The sequence below is a fragment of the Bidens hawaiensis genome, unplaced genomic scaffold, assembly GCF_021521415.1.
Source record: "Bidens hawaiensis isolate Kalapana, Puna unplaced genomic scaffold, B.hawaiensis_p1.1 tig00015443_1, whole genome shotgun sequence".
NCBI classification, from domain to species: Eukaryota; Viridiplantae; Streptophyta; class Magnoliopsida; order Asterales; family Asteraceae; genus Bidens; species Bidens hawaiensis.
Window position 1 is genome coordinate 453,546 of NW_027492375.1, and position 16,270 is coordinate 469,815.

The 16,270-nt window shown below is 34.0% G+C and overlaps 2 protein-coding genes across 2 annotated transcripts; both read right to left on the reverse strand.

Annotated features, from left to right (window-relative positions):
• Positions 1-704: 704 nt before the first annotated feature.
• Positions 705-2,942, reverse strand: LOC143549117 (uncharacterized). The gene is made up of 3 exons (XM_077040106.1): positions 2,748-2,942; positions 1,912-2,009; positions 705-1,389 (listed from the first exon to the last, which is right to left on the reverse strand). The coding sequence occupies exons 1-3, from the start codon at positions 2,940-2,942 to the stop codon at positions 891-893; spliced, it is 792 nt and encodes a 263-aa protein (XP_076896221.1). The 3' UTR covers positions 705-890.
• A 6,676-nt stretch (positions 2,943-9,618) lies between these two features.
• On the reverse strand, positions 9,619-13,804 carry LOC143549105 (uncharacterized). The gene is made up of 13 exons (XM_077040098.1): positions 13,625-13,804; positions 13,335-13,472; positions 12,538-12,619; positions 12,325-12,401; positions 12,131-12,237; positions 11,578-11,710; positions 11,253-11,369; positions 11,094-11,185; positions 10,423-10,489; positions 10,269-10,347; positions 10,074-10,165; positions 9,856-9,999; positions 9,619-9,759 (listed from the first exon to the last, which is right to left on the reverse strand). Exons 1-13 carry the CDS (start codon positions 13,802-13,804, stop codon positions 9,619-9,621), a joined length of 1,449 nt encoding a protein of 482 aa, XP_076896213.1.
• Between the last annotated feature and the right edge of the window lie 2,466 nt (positions 13,805-16,270).

The window sequence follows — 16,270 nt, forward strand, 5'->3', positions numbered from 1 at the left end:
TCGAATATGGGTTTAAGAGGTGGCTGGAGTTGTATCCCTAACTTACATTAAAGAGCCGTGATTCACCTCACGACACACGTAATGATTTGGTTGGGCCATCATCAACCAACCATCTGACCGAGTTGTTCGATGAAATTGATTCACCTCTCATAAAATGGGTTAAAAACGGTTTAGAGCAAGCGAGGGTTGACTAGATTCAACCTTTTTAGAAAGCGTTACAATTCTAATAACTTTTTTTTTCCTTTTCAAAACGACAAAACAAAATCTTTTAACTTTACTCTTAAATTACACGTATTTTAACAACCACGAGACTTGAACTTTCACCATTTAGAAAGATAGTTTTATACTTTTATATAAAATCTTGATACTGCTATAACTAAATCTTGATAATATAAATGTCATGAAATTATGTTCAGCTTTATTAGTCACATGCGCTAGTCCATCTCGGGATTTAAGGAACTTTAGAGCCTTGGGCTTTACACCGGGCATCGGGCTTAATGGGCCTCGAGCATTAAGTGATTTTACGGGCTTTAGAGCCTCGGGCTGTACGGGCCTCAAGCTTTATGAGACATTTTAGGGCCTCAGGTTTTATGGGACTAAGGGTCTTGAGGTTTACGGGCCCAAGACTTAAGAGTCTCGGGCTTTACGGGACTTGCACCTAATTGATGTGCCTTTGGCTTTACAGAGCTTACGGCTTTCGTGACTCAAAGTGCCTCGGACTGTTCACAACTCAAGTTTTACGAGACTTTACAAGCCTTGGGCTTTATGTGCTGCAAGCTTTACGGGACTACATGGGCCTCGGGATTTACCAGACATATTGACATCTGTTAGAATACTAGACATATTAAGAGAACAAAATGCGAGGATTAAACAACTAACGAGCTAAATATTTAATCAGTGGCCTCATCATCGCCTTTCATATTCATACTCGACACCCTACAAGATTTTTCATGAATGGGACACTCACTATCAACCTCTTGAACCATAGACTTAATATAAGGGCATGGTTGCACCACCTCTTGCATTGGGCTGAACCCTGCATCGAGCTGAGATGAGCAAACGGGCTGAGTCCTCATCTGCACAGACCGCATCAATGCAGCCCTCCTCAAGTCAGCAGAGTGGCATATGTCACTAGGGGATGATGGGAACCGCCCCTCTGGTTCAGACCCACGTTGGCGTGCCTGTGAAGGTGCCACAGATGGTGCACCAGGGTAGACCGGTCCAGGTGAGAATGTAGCTGCAGCAAGTCTTTGGAACCGGTATGGTGACACCAGGCTAGTCGGTTGGCTATCGGTTTGGGACGGTGATGGTGAGCATGCGTTGGACTCGTAGTATCTGCATTCGTCTAAATCTTCTGACATTGGTGAATACTGCAATGGTAGTTCATCCCTGAAACCAAAACCATAAATTTACAAATCTTTTAATAAGAATTAACTGCATAAAACTGAAAGAAAATTTGGCCCAAATGCTATTTTAGTAACAAGGAAAAACATCAATGTTTACAAACATCTGATCTAAGTGTTAAAAAGTAGCCAACTTTGTATAGGAAAAGAAGATTAAGATGATCTGCTTAATCTGGCAACTTCTTAAAATGATGACATGGCAGTTGAGGCGTGTCGACAATTTATGACCATTTTCATTAATTTTGCAAACAACCCATCTTTGGCAATTGCATCATATTTAAAGTTTGAAAACTTAATGATCCGGTCGAAAACAAGTTGGTTAAAATAGTAACCTTTTAAGCAGTTAGCCAACCCATTTGGGAAACAAGAAATTAAATACTTGTAATCACCATGCTAGGATGAATAAACATGTATCTAAAGTCGAAAGAATATTGTTCAGAGGGTCGTATCAAAGAATTCACTTTCAATTTGCAGCAATGTGAAGTAGTTTAAAGAAATAATATATTACCTTAAATAAAACATGGTGTCCGACCTTGCAGGAGAATCCATGAGGTTTTCAGTAAGGGTGTCTCCAACTGATAGCCCATTCAAGCTCGATGCCATTATCTACAATTTCCACGTATCTTAGTTAATCTGAGTGATCTTTTCGTTATAATCCAAATGAGAAACCATGCGCAAAAACAAGTTCCATTATGACAATCTCCTCAAATTCAGAACTTGGATATACATAATTTCATTTATATCTTTTGGAAGCAAACCACCAGGGGCGTGTTTCAAAAGCGAGTATTCTGACTTTAATCGTATTTTCACTTAATTAAACCACAGAAGTTTTGGATAATTTTAGTTTTAGGACATTCCTATAATCAGCGTTTGCCGAAAACTTGTTATAAATTTATAATTACACCAATTCATATAATCACTTTAAACACACATCCAAAGTTCTAAACACACCCTGACAAGTAGGGGTGGGTATTGAGTATCTGAATTTAGAATCGAATAACTCGAATCCAGGTTCAAAAAATCAAAATTTGAATAATTCAATTCAATCAACTCGGATATTCGAAATTTGATTCGTTAAACACCCCAGCCTAGAACCCACATAAAGAAATCAATCAGCATGACTATACAAACACAGACCGAAATCTCGGGTTTTTCAAAACTAAATAACTCAAAGATAATAAAATTAAATGCATAACCACCATATGAGCCACATAATCACCTCCCCCAAATAAAGGTATGATATTATCAGCCTAGGGTTTAAGCTCACAAGAAACTAATAATAATAATAATTTAAAATTACACACCTATTTTAAAAACACCCAAAATGAATAAACTTATTATTACCTCACTGAGATAACGTTTATGGGAGTGAAGATTATCGACGTAAACCTCATCTTCTGGATCTCTGCTCCGTTTCCCACTTGGGGATGCTACAGTGGATGATGACGGAGAAGCAGTTACAGACGCGGATGTGGATGCGGGTACATGAACGGGTTCGGATACTTCAGATGTGGTCTCTGAAACGCCTTCTGCTCTCATTGTACAATTGACGGGATGATGCGTTCGATTGAAGCGAGTGCGAACAAAACAGGAGATTTACGACCAGTTATTATTAGTTAATATGTGTTTACGAGGTTAGTGGAGATTGACACCACGACATTGACACACGTATCCATGAGATTTGTTACAGTTTACAGTTTTATAATGTGATTTTGAGCATTCTCCTCCAGTTTCCTATCTCCAAACAAAAAATTACTCTAAAACTCACTTTGTTTTCTCTCTACATTTCAATTAAATAATACTTTTCATACCTTTTGTCATTACGTTTTCCCTTCCTTCACTCATAACCACTTTCAAAATATATTAAAAAATTATATGGGATGAACAGTAACTTTTCAAATATACAGAAAAATCATTACTTTTTCTAAAATATAAAAACTCTTCACTCACAACACCCTGAATCACTCTCTAAATTATAAAAGCACCCCTCACATAATATAAGAGGTTGGATGAGAATGCTCTTATGAGGTCCAAAGCTGGCCTGAATTTGTTTCTCCGTTGGTTTGTGTTGACCCAGATTTTAGATGACACAGCCTCGTAAGTGGAGTATTTTTTTTTTGGAAAATTTCCAAAATAGGTATTTATGAAAACAAAATTCCAGTTTTAGGTATGATTTTTAAAAATTCCAAAAGTATGTATTATAAATTAGTCGTGACGAATAGATTATTTCAGTACACGAGTAGTTTGCAGATCCAATCAAAGCATGCCACATGGCCATAAACTAACCGTGACGAGTAAATTCACTAACTATCTAGTCGTCATGACTAAAGTAGCATGCATCGTAATCAACAACCACGAGTAGTGCATAGATGTTTAAGAGTACTAGCTTTAGACCCCGTGTCACACACGCGATTATCCAGATTATAAAATTACAAGTAAAGCAAATAATTGCATAACGTATATGAAAAAATGTATCACATCTATGCTTGTATCTATACTACGTGTATCTATACTATGTGTACATAAATTAATTTTATTTATATCACAAAATGATTTTTTTAAATGAACTTAATAAAAAAAATGTACGTGCAGAAATGTACTCGAGAACGCTCTTTCTATTGAAAATTTCATTCTCGGTGTCATATATGTATAATTGAAAGAGCTTTGGTTATCAACTAGGGATGGCAAAAATCCCCGAATCCGACGGGGAAACCCGAAAACCGGCTTATTTCGGGTCGGGTCGGGTTTTGTTTTTTCGGTTTCGGGTCGGGTTTCGGAGATTGTTTCGGGGATTGTTTCGGGTTCGGGTTCGGGTTCGGGTTCAGGTACCCCCGCCCCGACCCGCCCCGATATAATATATAAATATAAATATAAATAATATATATATACATATATTAAAAACCTAAACCTAACAATCTCAAATCTCTATCTCTCTGCTTAATCGCCGTCTCAGTTCCACTGTTCCAGACTACCACCGCAGTCCGCAGCCACTCAATCTGCAGCACCAGTGCACCACCAATCCACCATCACCTAACAAGGAAAAGGAAAGTGACTGATTAGGTTACACTGCAGCACCAGTGACTCCGCCACCGCCATTCCGCCCCCGATTCACTCAATCGCTGTCTGCACCACCATCACCATCCACTCAATCGCCGTCTGCACCACCGGACCACCCTCCTCCTCCTCGTTCTCATCCTACCACTCTACCAGGCTACCACCTGGTTTTCGGGTTCGGGGATCGGTTTCGGGTTTTCGGGTTCGGGGACGGGGCGGGTCGGGGGGGTACAAAAAACCAAACGGGGAATCCCCGAATTAAACCCGACGGGTAATGGGGCGGGTACGGGGATGGTTTTTGGTTTCGGGTTCGGGTTCGGGTTAAGCAAAACCCGCCCCAAACCCGCCCCGTTGCCATTCCTATTATCAACCAATTTCAGGAATAAGATTTCTCATACAATAGTAGTTATAACCACTCAGCCTAAATACAAAAATAAGTGTTACATGTATTGACATATTTATCAATTTACACACATGATAAGTTTCAGGGAGCTTATCGACTTTGTCATAATAACAACATAAAAATAACATGTTAACTCATTCAATTTTGTGAATATATTGCTTCATTTGAGCATATTTTGCATGGCATGCTTCCCATACAACGTTCTGAACACTATTGAAGGAAAAATTAATGCTTAAACAATTAAATATTTCAAATTTGATAGAAGTTAAAAGCATTGATAAGTCTAGTGGTGGCATGTCGAAAGTGTTCGCAATATTTTCTTAAATTTTAATAGTTGAGGGAAAAATGGTCAATTTGTCAAATCCCGAACTTTTTGATTATTTTCAAAAATGCCCTTGAAAATAATTTTGATACCCGAATCATGTTTAAAATTCTAACTTTCATCCGTTTGACATTTTCAAGTAAACACTTTGAACCCGTAACACATTTGATGATAAATCTATTCGCATTCTCAAACTTTTAAAAATACTTAGATTTTCTATTTTTTGAGCTGTAACAAATTTTGATCCTAAATGTAGTTAACATGTGAAAATAATTTTGATACCCGAATCATGTTTAAAATTCTAACTTTCATTCGTTTGACATTTTCAAGTAAACATTTTGAACTCGTAACAAATTTGATGATAAATCTATTTGCATTCTCAAACTTTTAAAAATACTTAGATTTTCTATTTTTTGAATTGTAACAAATTTTGATCCTAAATGTAGTTAACATGTACCAAACAATCTATTTATCAACGTTTGACCCAAAAAAATCAAATTTAAGTTACACAAAAAAACCCGGAACAATCATTGATAAAAATACTAAGAAATTAAATACGATAAACTTTGTTATATCTGAAAGTGATTGGTATATACTATCCTTACATTTTAACGTATATAGTTTACTAAATTAACCGAAAAATAAATAGATAGATTTAAAGCATAGATTTATAATTTATAAATTTATTTAACAATTTACAATAATAATAATAATAATAATAGATACATTGATTGATTTTAAAAAAATGGATCGACTTTTAAGCATATATTTATAAGTTAATGATTAAAAAAATAAATTTGTAAAGAAAGCATATTCGAGTTTTGTTTTTCTTTACAATCTCCTACAATATACATAGCACAATATGTTAATTATAACATTTGAAATTATATTCTTTTCAATCTTTGACAAACATGGTTTATTGTTTATTTTTTGATTTCACCAAGTATTTTGGAATATATAGTATAAGAGTGTGTTAATATCTACCTATTATAATAAAGTAAAATAAATTTGGACACTTGTCAATTGTCATATTTTGGTTAATTCTCGTAATTTTTTCTCTCAAAAACTAATATACCCTAATATATATAATAAATCAATAACTATTCACTTTCCTTTTACACTATATTTATATAATATATATATATTTTTATAAATATAATTATTAACATATTATTTTACTATATATTCAAACTACTTGGTGAATTTCAAAAATCAACAACAAATCATGTTTCTCAAATGAAAATTGTTTCGGGTTTTTTTGTGGAACTTAAAATTGATTTTATGGGTCAAAAGTTGGTACATAGATTGTTTGGTACAAGTTAACTACATTTTGGTCAAAATTTGTTAGGGTCAAAAATGAAAATTTTGAGTATTTTTAAAAGTTTGAGAATGTAAAATAGATTTATCGTCAAATTTGTTATGAGTTCAAAGTGTTGACTTTAAAATGTCAAAAGTATGAAAGTTAAAATTTTAAACGTGATTCGGGTTTCAAATTTATTTTTAAGGGCATTTTTTGAAATAATCAAAATGTTCGGATTTGGCAAACTGACTATTTTCCACTCGACTATTAAAATTTAAGAAAACATTGCGAACACTTTCGACATGTCACCCCCAAGCTTATCAATGCTTAACTTTTGCAAAAACATACATGAGAACGGTCCATTTATTGGAAATTTGATTCTCAGTATTATATATAAATATATAATTGAGAGAATTTTGATTATGAACCAATTTCAAAAAAGACTTTTCTTACAATAATAGTTATAAGCTACACCATGTTCATAACCAAAATTCTTTCAATTATACATATATGACACCGAGAATGAAATTTTCAATAGAAAGAGCGTTCTCGGGTACATTTTTGCACGGGTATTTTTTTATTAAGTTCATTTAAAAAATTCATTTTGTGATATAAATAAAATCAATTTATGTACACATTGTATAGATACAAGCATAGATGTAATACATTTTTTTTTTCATATACGCTATGTAATTATTTGTTTTACTTATAATTTTATAATTTGAATTATCCCGTGTGTGACACGGGCTCTAAAATTTATAAAAATGTATAGATATAATATAAATAGAGTATAAAAAGAAAGTAAATAATTATTGATCTATTACATATATTAGGGTTAATTAGCATCTTAGTTTTGGAGGGAAAAGAATTGTGATAATTAACTAAAAAATGACAAGTGTCCACAATTATTTTGCTTTATTATAATAGATAGATTTTGAACGGAAATAGCATATTTTAACAAACCGTAACCGTACTTTATTTTTTATAGTATTCGAATCAGTTTATAAAAATAAAATAAAACAAAAGACTGTAACTTGATATTTATTATACTTTATAAGACCATGTGTAGTGCTCACACTTAAAGGTACCTCCACGGCTCCACCCTCACCTCCCATTAGCTAGAACAAATCAACACACATGTCAGGATTTCAAGAATTGAGCTCGTTACTGCACTCCCGGAGGCACCACTCAACCCCCCCCCCCCACCCCCACAAACCAAAAATGTTTTGGCACCGGACATGATCTAGTAATTATCATTCAATGCACCACCTTGTTGGCATCTATAGGACCAACGTTGATGGACTCAATCATAGATGCTCTTATCATATTGTATGCCTTTATAAAACTTAGCAATTGTGTGCAAAGCAATAAAGATGATAAATATGCCATGCACTTATGGATGACATCAAAACAATCGTTTTGGGTACGTGTTAGGTTAATTTTGTTCATCAACGCAAGCCGTCTATGAAGCTTTGGTTTTCTCTTATAATCAAAATCCACAAGTCATCATTGCTCTGATTTAAAAGGTAACCAATGGTTCCCAACTTTTATATTGTTTCCCCAACCATGACCCCTTTACCTGATTACACAAAATTTTCTTTAAATGCATTAAATATGATTATAGTATCAATCTAAATTATTATATTATTATAAAGAACTTCTGTGCCGTTGGACCACAATTGGTCCACTTGGCAACCTCTATTTGGCCATATAATTTATGGTTTTTTTTTGGTTTTTTTACAGAAAATTTGGAAATAAATGATCTTACTTTTTGTGTATTGGCCTATAATAACCTCACATTTAAAAATCACCCCTAATGGTCCTACCTTTTAACTATTTTCTTTTAATGGTCTTCCGTTAAAAAACATTTAACGTCTTTACGTTTTTTTCCGAGATTCAAACCGATATTTTAGGGCTTTTGATCGGAAGAAGGTACGAGTCATCTGATGTAAAACTTATCTCGAAACGGTGATCCAAACGACGAAACAGTTTTCAATTCGGGTGTTTGAATTTCCAATTAACAAAAATCAATCCATTTGATACATCGTTTCGAGATAAGTTTTACATCAGTTGACTCGTATCATTCTTCTGATCAAAAGCCCTTAAACATCAGTTTGAAACTCGAAAAAAAAAACGTAGCGACATTAAGTGTTTTTTAACGGAGGACCATTAAGACAAAAACAATTGAAAGGTTGGACCATTGGTAGTGATTTTTAAAGGTGGGATTATTATCGGCCATTACACATAAAAATGAGATTATTTATTTCCAAATTGCTTTTTTTTAAATGATAATTAAACGGTTATTTGCGTCGTCTCACCATCCGGGACTGACAACGCTCGGGTTTTACCAAATTACCATCGCAACACGGCAACACCAGGGACGAAAAAGCTCGGGTTTTACCAACGACCGGCGTCTATCAACATTTTTGTTTAGTTCCGGTATCGCAATTAACGTAACTGAAACTGACCGAATTCGCATCCACTCATCACCGCAATGCCCAGGAATGACGACACTCAGGTTTTACCAACGTCCGGTTTTTATCAACAGAGTAAACGCCATTCAAATTATTTTATTTGTCTATAAGTTAATTTGAAGAACTTATTTCTTAGGTTTTAACGCTTGATCTTTACCGGCACTGCTTATACTGTAACAAACGTAACTGATATCGGTCGAATTCGTGTTGCTTTGCTATCATAACACGACTGGTACATAAACATATTTGACATCACCCGGGGGCAATGCGCTAGGTAAAAAAACCAGTTATCTAATAAAATGTTTTAGTAGTATAATAAAATGTTTTAATAGTACCATGAAACAAAAATACTTCATGATGACTTTTCAGTCCATCAACCCTTAACGTGTAACTTTTAATACTTTTAACTTTCTTTGAGAAAAACATAATCCAAACCATTTATAACCAAAATAGATCGAATTATCACCTATAAAAAACTCAATAATCACCATATAGGAAACTCAATATTGGTTAGACTTTGTTTTATGAGGTACACAGATGCAAAGGACCACATAAAACAAGAAATTGTGATACTAAGCAAACCATAGCTTTACAGTTTTATGTAACTAAAAGGAAACTAAATCATGGATGTTAATAATTACATGAAAGATTTTGACAAAACTTTACAGTTTTATGTAAATCCCTTTTACATGGAGGAATCCTGCAAAAAGACCCCAGAATATAATTTCAAAAAGAACAAAACCCAACTTACCCCACTTCTGGGAATGAAGAACGGTTTCAAATAACAACTCTGTAGCGTTAAACTGCACCGAAATGTTGCATTCCAAATAAAGATTCATACAAATTTGTAACTTTTTTGAGTTTTTCGAATATAAATGATATAAAAGGAAAAAAACTACCAGGTTGTTTTCAGGCGAACGCCAATAGACGCCTTGTAAAGCTGCTGGAAAGATCTCACAAGCAGCAAGAGCATAAACAATTAAAGCATTCATTCCCATCCATTGAAACAGTATCATGGGTTTTTGGATATTGGTGACATCTGCCTGCATCATGTGCAGAAATAAGAACATAAATATTCAAAATGTAGTTTAATGTGTATAATGAATGATAAACTTACTACGTAATATATAGCTATTAAGAGAATGCCTGAAGCTCCTGTTGTGATGCACATGTAGCTCAACGTGTATAATGGTTTGGATAAAGGAACACCTGGGAGAGTTGGAGGAACAGACTTAATACTCTAATTAACTTATTAAAGTATGGCCAACTTCATTCAATAAACAATTTAAGGTAACAACGTATGGAAGCATACCTATGATTGTAAAAACATATCCCAAGACAAGCAGTGAGGAAGAACAAACTACCCATATAATAATCCTCTGCATATGGCCCTATGATTATGAAGAAAAATGAATACCAAAGGAATTAGGCGGCTTCTAAATGAAGTGTACTAAGAAGCAGCATACCTTATAATGCACCAAAATATGTCCATATTGCAACCCCAAGAAACATGTGATTGCCGCCATTAATGAGCTGAAAATAAAGGCATATAAGTAATCTCGTTACAAAACGCAATATAATCAGTTAATCATCATTTCTAGATAAGTTGGGAGGAAGTTTCGTTATAATCAAATCAAGGTCTGAAGCTGAAAACATCATCAAAATCGATTTTTAAAAGATAAAACTTTTATTTATTATATAATTAATAAGTCTTAAAATTGTAATTAACGATATGCAGTGTCCAGATAAATTGAAGTTTCTGAAGAAAAGATAACTACAAGACTGTTAAATTACCGCATATTTACGCTTCCTTTTTTACATTGTTTCCGTACTATGAAGATAGGGTAACTGTTTTACGTTACTTATACTATGTGTTAAAATTTATTACCAAAATGGACATATTATAATTTTACTATATAAAAGTGTCCTTTTCGATCACTTTATTATTGTTAGCTACTTAAATAGCCAGACTTTTGTCAAGTTATTCAAACAACTCATTATCTTGTTATCACTTCTTCAAAGAGAAGCACAACTCATTATATAGCTCTATCTAATCATAATTATTTAGCATCACATAATTACTTTTAAAAAGATAAATCCAAACCAAACATCCCGAATAACTAAGAGAAAAACCAACCTTAACAATCCTTCTGGATCAAATGGGGCAAGACACCAAGCAGGAGCGTTTGGTGGTAGGGGTCCATAATCAGGAGAATTAATACTGCATTCCTATAAGCACTAGATAAGTCAGTTGCACAAATAAACAATAACCAGAGTGCACATCAGCGGGGAAGACCTTTGTTCTCTTGTACACAGGACGTTGATATAGATGACTTTCACCAAGAAGAAAACGGTCAATCAGGCCAACTGCATTGCAGGGAGGTTCTAAACTACCCCTGACTCCACAATGCACCTATTAAATAAATAAGTGTATTAGTAATACATTTTAGCTTTAAAAGAACGAGATCAGAGGTGGAAAATAACATCATGCTTTGAAATGCATTATATAACGCGTGATCTCCACGTCAATCTTATGATAGGAGTGTTATCTTAAGACTACAAGGATTACACATAATATGCATTCAAAGTAAAAGCATTAAATAATAAATATTAACACTCACAACTTGAGTCTCTGTTCCGTTTGATACTGTATATAACGAAGAGTTTTCATTCACAACTTCAAATTCCCAGTCTGGGACATAAAGACCATACGATAAAACCATGTATAATATGCCTAGTAAAAAAACCACCACCCTGGAGTGAAGAATAAGAAATTGATTAGCAAATCAGAATTTCAGAAATATAAATGCGTTACATTAAATCATTATAAATAACTTCATATTGCCTACACCCATTTAAATGTTGATAATAGGCCCGTGCCACATCTAGATTTTTACAGATTAACAATAAGATTAGATAACTCCAGATGCTGGCTGGAATAAGTTTGCTTAATTGATGAAAGAGCAATTCGGTTAGATGAGAAAGAAATGCCATAATCGTCATTAAATTATACAAAAACAGAAAGAATGGACGATTTATTTGTGTATCACTCAAGTAAATGAGTCACTGAAGCATTATCTACATTACACACCATGCTTACAGGCTGAACGCAATGAAGAATTATCTACAGCGGTAAAGCATGATATAAGGATTAGATTTGGAATATAGACTTACCACTGAATGTAGTATTTCTTTACAAATGCTATGGCTGAATTGACTTCGTTCTTGTTAACCCACCAGATCTCAGTTATTGAAGCCAACAGGTATCCAATTGATATCCTCTGCATATCATGTATGTAAAGGTCTGATTAACTTGCTTTAGAGCATATTCAAATCATAAGCAAATTAATTGTGAGTTCATGAAATACCTGTAGCACACCCATCCACCGGATATTGTTGATATCAACTCCATAAGTTAAATCATCACGTCCATGGAAATATCCACCTAATGGGACACAAAAACAATGACATTTCAAATCAAATTAATTCCTGATTTCAATAAATAGTCAGCACCAATTAATCATGCTGAAAACATACCAAATTCAATAATAAAACAAACAAAACAAAGAAAAGTAAAGTACCCTGCAGAATCAAACCCAGGAGAAACAACTTAATAGCTCTGAGTACAACTTTCTTCGTTGCTGCTGGTTTGCTAGATACTTTCTGTATCACAATATTAACAAGAAGCAATTACATCCTTGTAGGGCTGTTCAGAAAGCTCGAGGCTCGAAGCTCGGGCTCGTTCGATAAAAGCTCGAATAAAACTAGCTATAAAAAGTTGATTCGAAACATCCTGAGTTGATTTGGATCATTTTTGTAATTGAGCCAAAATCGACCCAGGCTCGGCTCGAGTCTTGGCTCGATCTTAAGCTTGTTTAACTTTAAAATCGAGCTAGAGCCTAGCTAATTTCGAGCTCGAAACCACCCTGGCTCGACTCGTGAACAGCCCTACATGCTCGCGAAGAAAACACGAGGGGGGGGGGGGGGACGGCGGACTAAATATGTATTTAAAAATTTGCATGAACAGAGGGGGCCGAGCTCAAAATTTTCATCGGAAACAGGTAAATTCACACTAATGAACAAAAAGAGGGGGGGGGGGGCATAAAAGCCTCACCAGTGCATGCTCGTAATTTGACTGAGACAGGTAAATTAGTATCACTAGCATCCGATCCATTCAATACATTAACGCATATAGCGTTGGGAATTAGGATCATATACAAACAGCTCTTAACACGAGAAGCGTACATATAACTAGAGTAACTAACTATTATCACTCCACAGTCTGGTTCAAAACGTAATAATAATTACTCTAGCTATTTGTATGTTTAACAGGTTAATTTCATTTGTACCGATATCATATGGTTAAACACCTGCATACCTTGAAAACTAGAGTGACGGATAAACCAACAATAAACAGGAAAAACGGCATCGCGAAGTCGGCTAACGTAACACCAAACCACGGAGAATGATTAATAGACGGAAACGCTCCTCCGGCATCATCAACCAAAATCATCAACTGTTATGTTAATAAATATAAATAGTAAATGCAATTATACATGATTTCCAATTCTATTGCTACTGCCGTGCTCCTAATAATATTATTATCATCAGATACTCAATTAGAAGTTATCAATTATAATTAAACAGGTTATTAAGAAGTATACACACGGCGACGGTTAGACCACGGAACACGTCGAGAGAAACGAGGCGTTGCTTAGGATCAGTGGTGGTAGGTCTGGTAGAGGATGAAGATTCCGGTGACGGTGAAGTAAACGGCGTGATCTCGTCGGAACTGTGAAGAAGTGGACTCCGTTCGTCAGTCTCCGTTACCGTAACCGTTGACGACATTTTTCACGTTTGACTGTTTTCTTTTTTGCTTCTTTGATACAGATGGAAGTAGTAGTTGTAATTTGCATGTATTGGTCCTGGATTATTATATGAACTGCAGTGTTAGTCCTCCACTTTTAATATGGGTGTATCTTGGTTAGAAAACCAATTGTTAAAATATTTATTATTATTATTATTATTACTACTAGCTTTTGAACCCGTGTATTACACGGGATTTGTCAAATGATAAAAATAAATAAGGTTTGTTATTTCAATTAATGTGATTCTCAAAATACTTATGAATTAAGGTACTAAAGTTGCGTAGTTGGTTAAATATCGGATATGAAAATGACACTTAACACAATAATGAATAAAATCCACACTATGTTATAACCCAATTGACAAAATGATTTTGACCCATAACCCATGGATAGCTAGAATTAATGAGATGAGAGATTAGAAATTAGAAGTAATGTAGGTTTGACACCTAAGCATTAACATTTTCTTTTATTAGTATTGTAAGATAAGATAAGATGTAATATAGGCTTATGTTCAAATAAGAAGTTTGATTTTCCTAAAAAGACTAGGAAGGAGGGTATTTTAGTCTAATACTTTAATATCAAAACTCACTTACTTTAATCTCAAAAACCCACTTACAAAAAACCCAATTACATCTTCACTAATCTCCTACAACCACCTCCACTCCACTGCCCACCGCCACCACAATCGTCACCCACCGCCACCACCTCGCCGGAAAAGTCTATGGAAATTTCGCCGGAAAATTTCACCAGAAAAGTCGTTGGAAAGTCACCGGAAAACAATCTTCGAGAAATTTCGCCGGAAAAATCTCCAAAAAATTCACCGAAAAGTCGCCAAAAAAAAGTCACCGGAAAACGGTAGCCGAAAAAACACAATGGAAAACACTACGAAAAACACAATGAAAAAAAAAACACAATGATAAAAACACAATAAAAAACACAATTATATGACACAATGGAAAAAACATTTTGAAAAAAAAAAACACAATGAAAAATACTATTGTATAACACAATTTTGTAAAAAACCCACTAATTTTTTTTCAATTTTTATATAACAATATGGTACTCATATAAAAGATAAAAAAACACTCGTTATTATGATCAATTTGTTTTTCAATAAAAACGTCGTAAAAAAAGTTATGGACGTTTAAAAATGATTAGGGAATTTGGCATGTGCCTTGCATGTGGAGAGAGAAAGTCAACAAATGTGTTATTTCTTTTATACCCTTTCACTTATGTTCACACTTGATTTCCCCTAAACTAACCTCAACCCTCCATGTACAAAATCAATGGACAAGATTACTTGATATCATTCCTACAAAAACTATACTTTCTATTGTAAGATAAGATAAAATAAGATTATTATAATTATTATTATGTGTTAGGTTCAAATAAGAAGTTTGATTTTCCTAAGAAGGCTAGGAAGGAGGGTATTTTAGTCTAATACTTAATATCAAAACCCACTTACTTTAATCTCAAAACTCACTTAAATTAATTTCAAAAACCCTCTTACATAAAACCCAATTACATCTTCACTCATCTCTTACAACCACAACCACTCCACCATCCACCGCCACCACAACCGTCACCCACCGCCACCACCTCGCCGGAAAAGTCCGAAAAAACACAATGAAAAACACAATGTAAAAAACACAATGGAAAAAAAAAACACAATAAAAACACAATTGTATGACACAATGTAAAAAATACAATGGAAAAAACACAATGAAAAATACTATTGTATAACACAATTTGGTAAAACACAATTTGTAAAAAACTCACTATTTTTTTTAAATTTTATATTACAATATGGTACTCATATGAAAAATAAAAAGACACTCGTTATTATGGTGAATTTGTTTTTCAATAAAAACGTCGTAGAAAAAAGTTATTGACGTTTTAAAATGATGAAGGAATTTGGCATGTGTCTTGCATATGGAGAGAGAAAGTCAACAAATGTACTATTCCTTTTATGCCATTTACCTTGTGTTCACACTTGATTTTCCACTAAAATAATCTCAACCCTCTATATTCAAAATCAATGAACAGGATTACTTTTTATCCTTCCTACAAAAGCTATACTTCATATTATAACCTAACCCTTTATTATTATTAATATTAATAGAGTCAAGTTATATTCTATAAATAAGATAAACATAAAAAAGATGAAAAGTATTTACAGCAAAAAAAAAGTCCATCAAAAATATTCTACATGAACATGTTACGCTATATAAGATTCGCACATAGACTCTAGTTGGCGTTTATTTTATTTAATTTACAAAAAAAGTGACTCATGTCCAATATGTAACAATGTAATACCATGATTATCAGTGGCCATCATTTCTTCGATTAGTTTTAATAGTTAAAATTTTAGACCCGAATTCATGTGGCCCAATTTTGATGAGGCGGACACATTTTGTCAAAAGTAACTTGTCCAGTTAGCCGACTT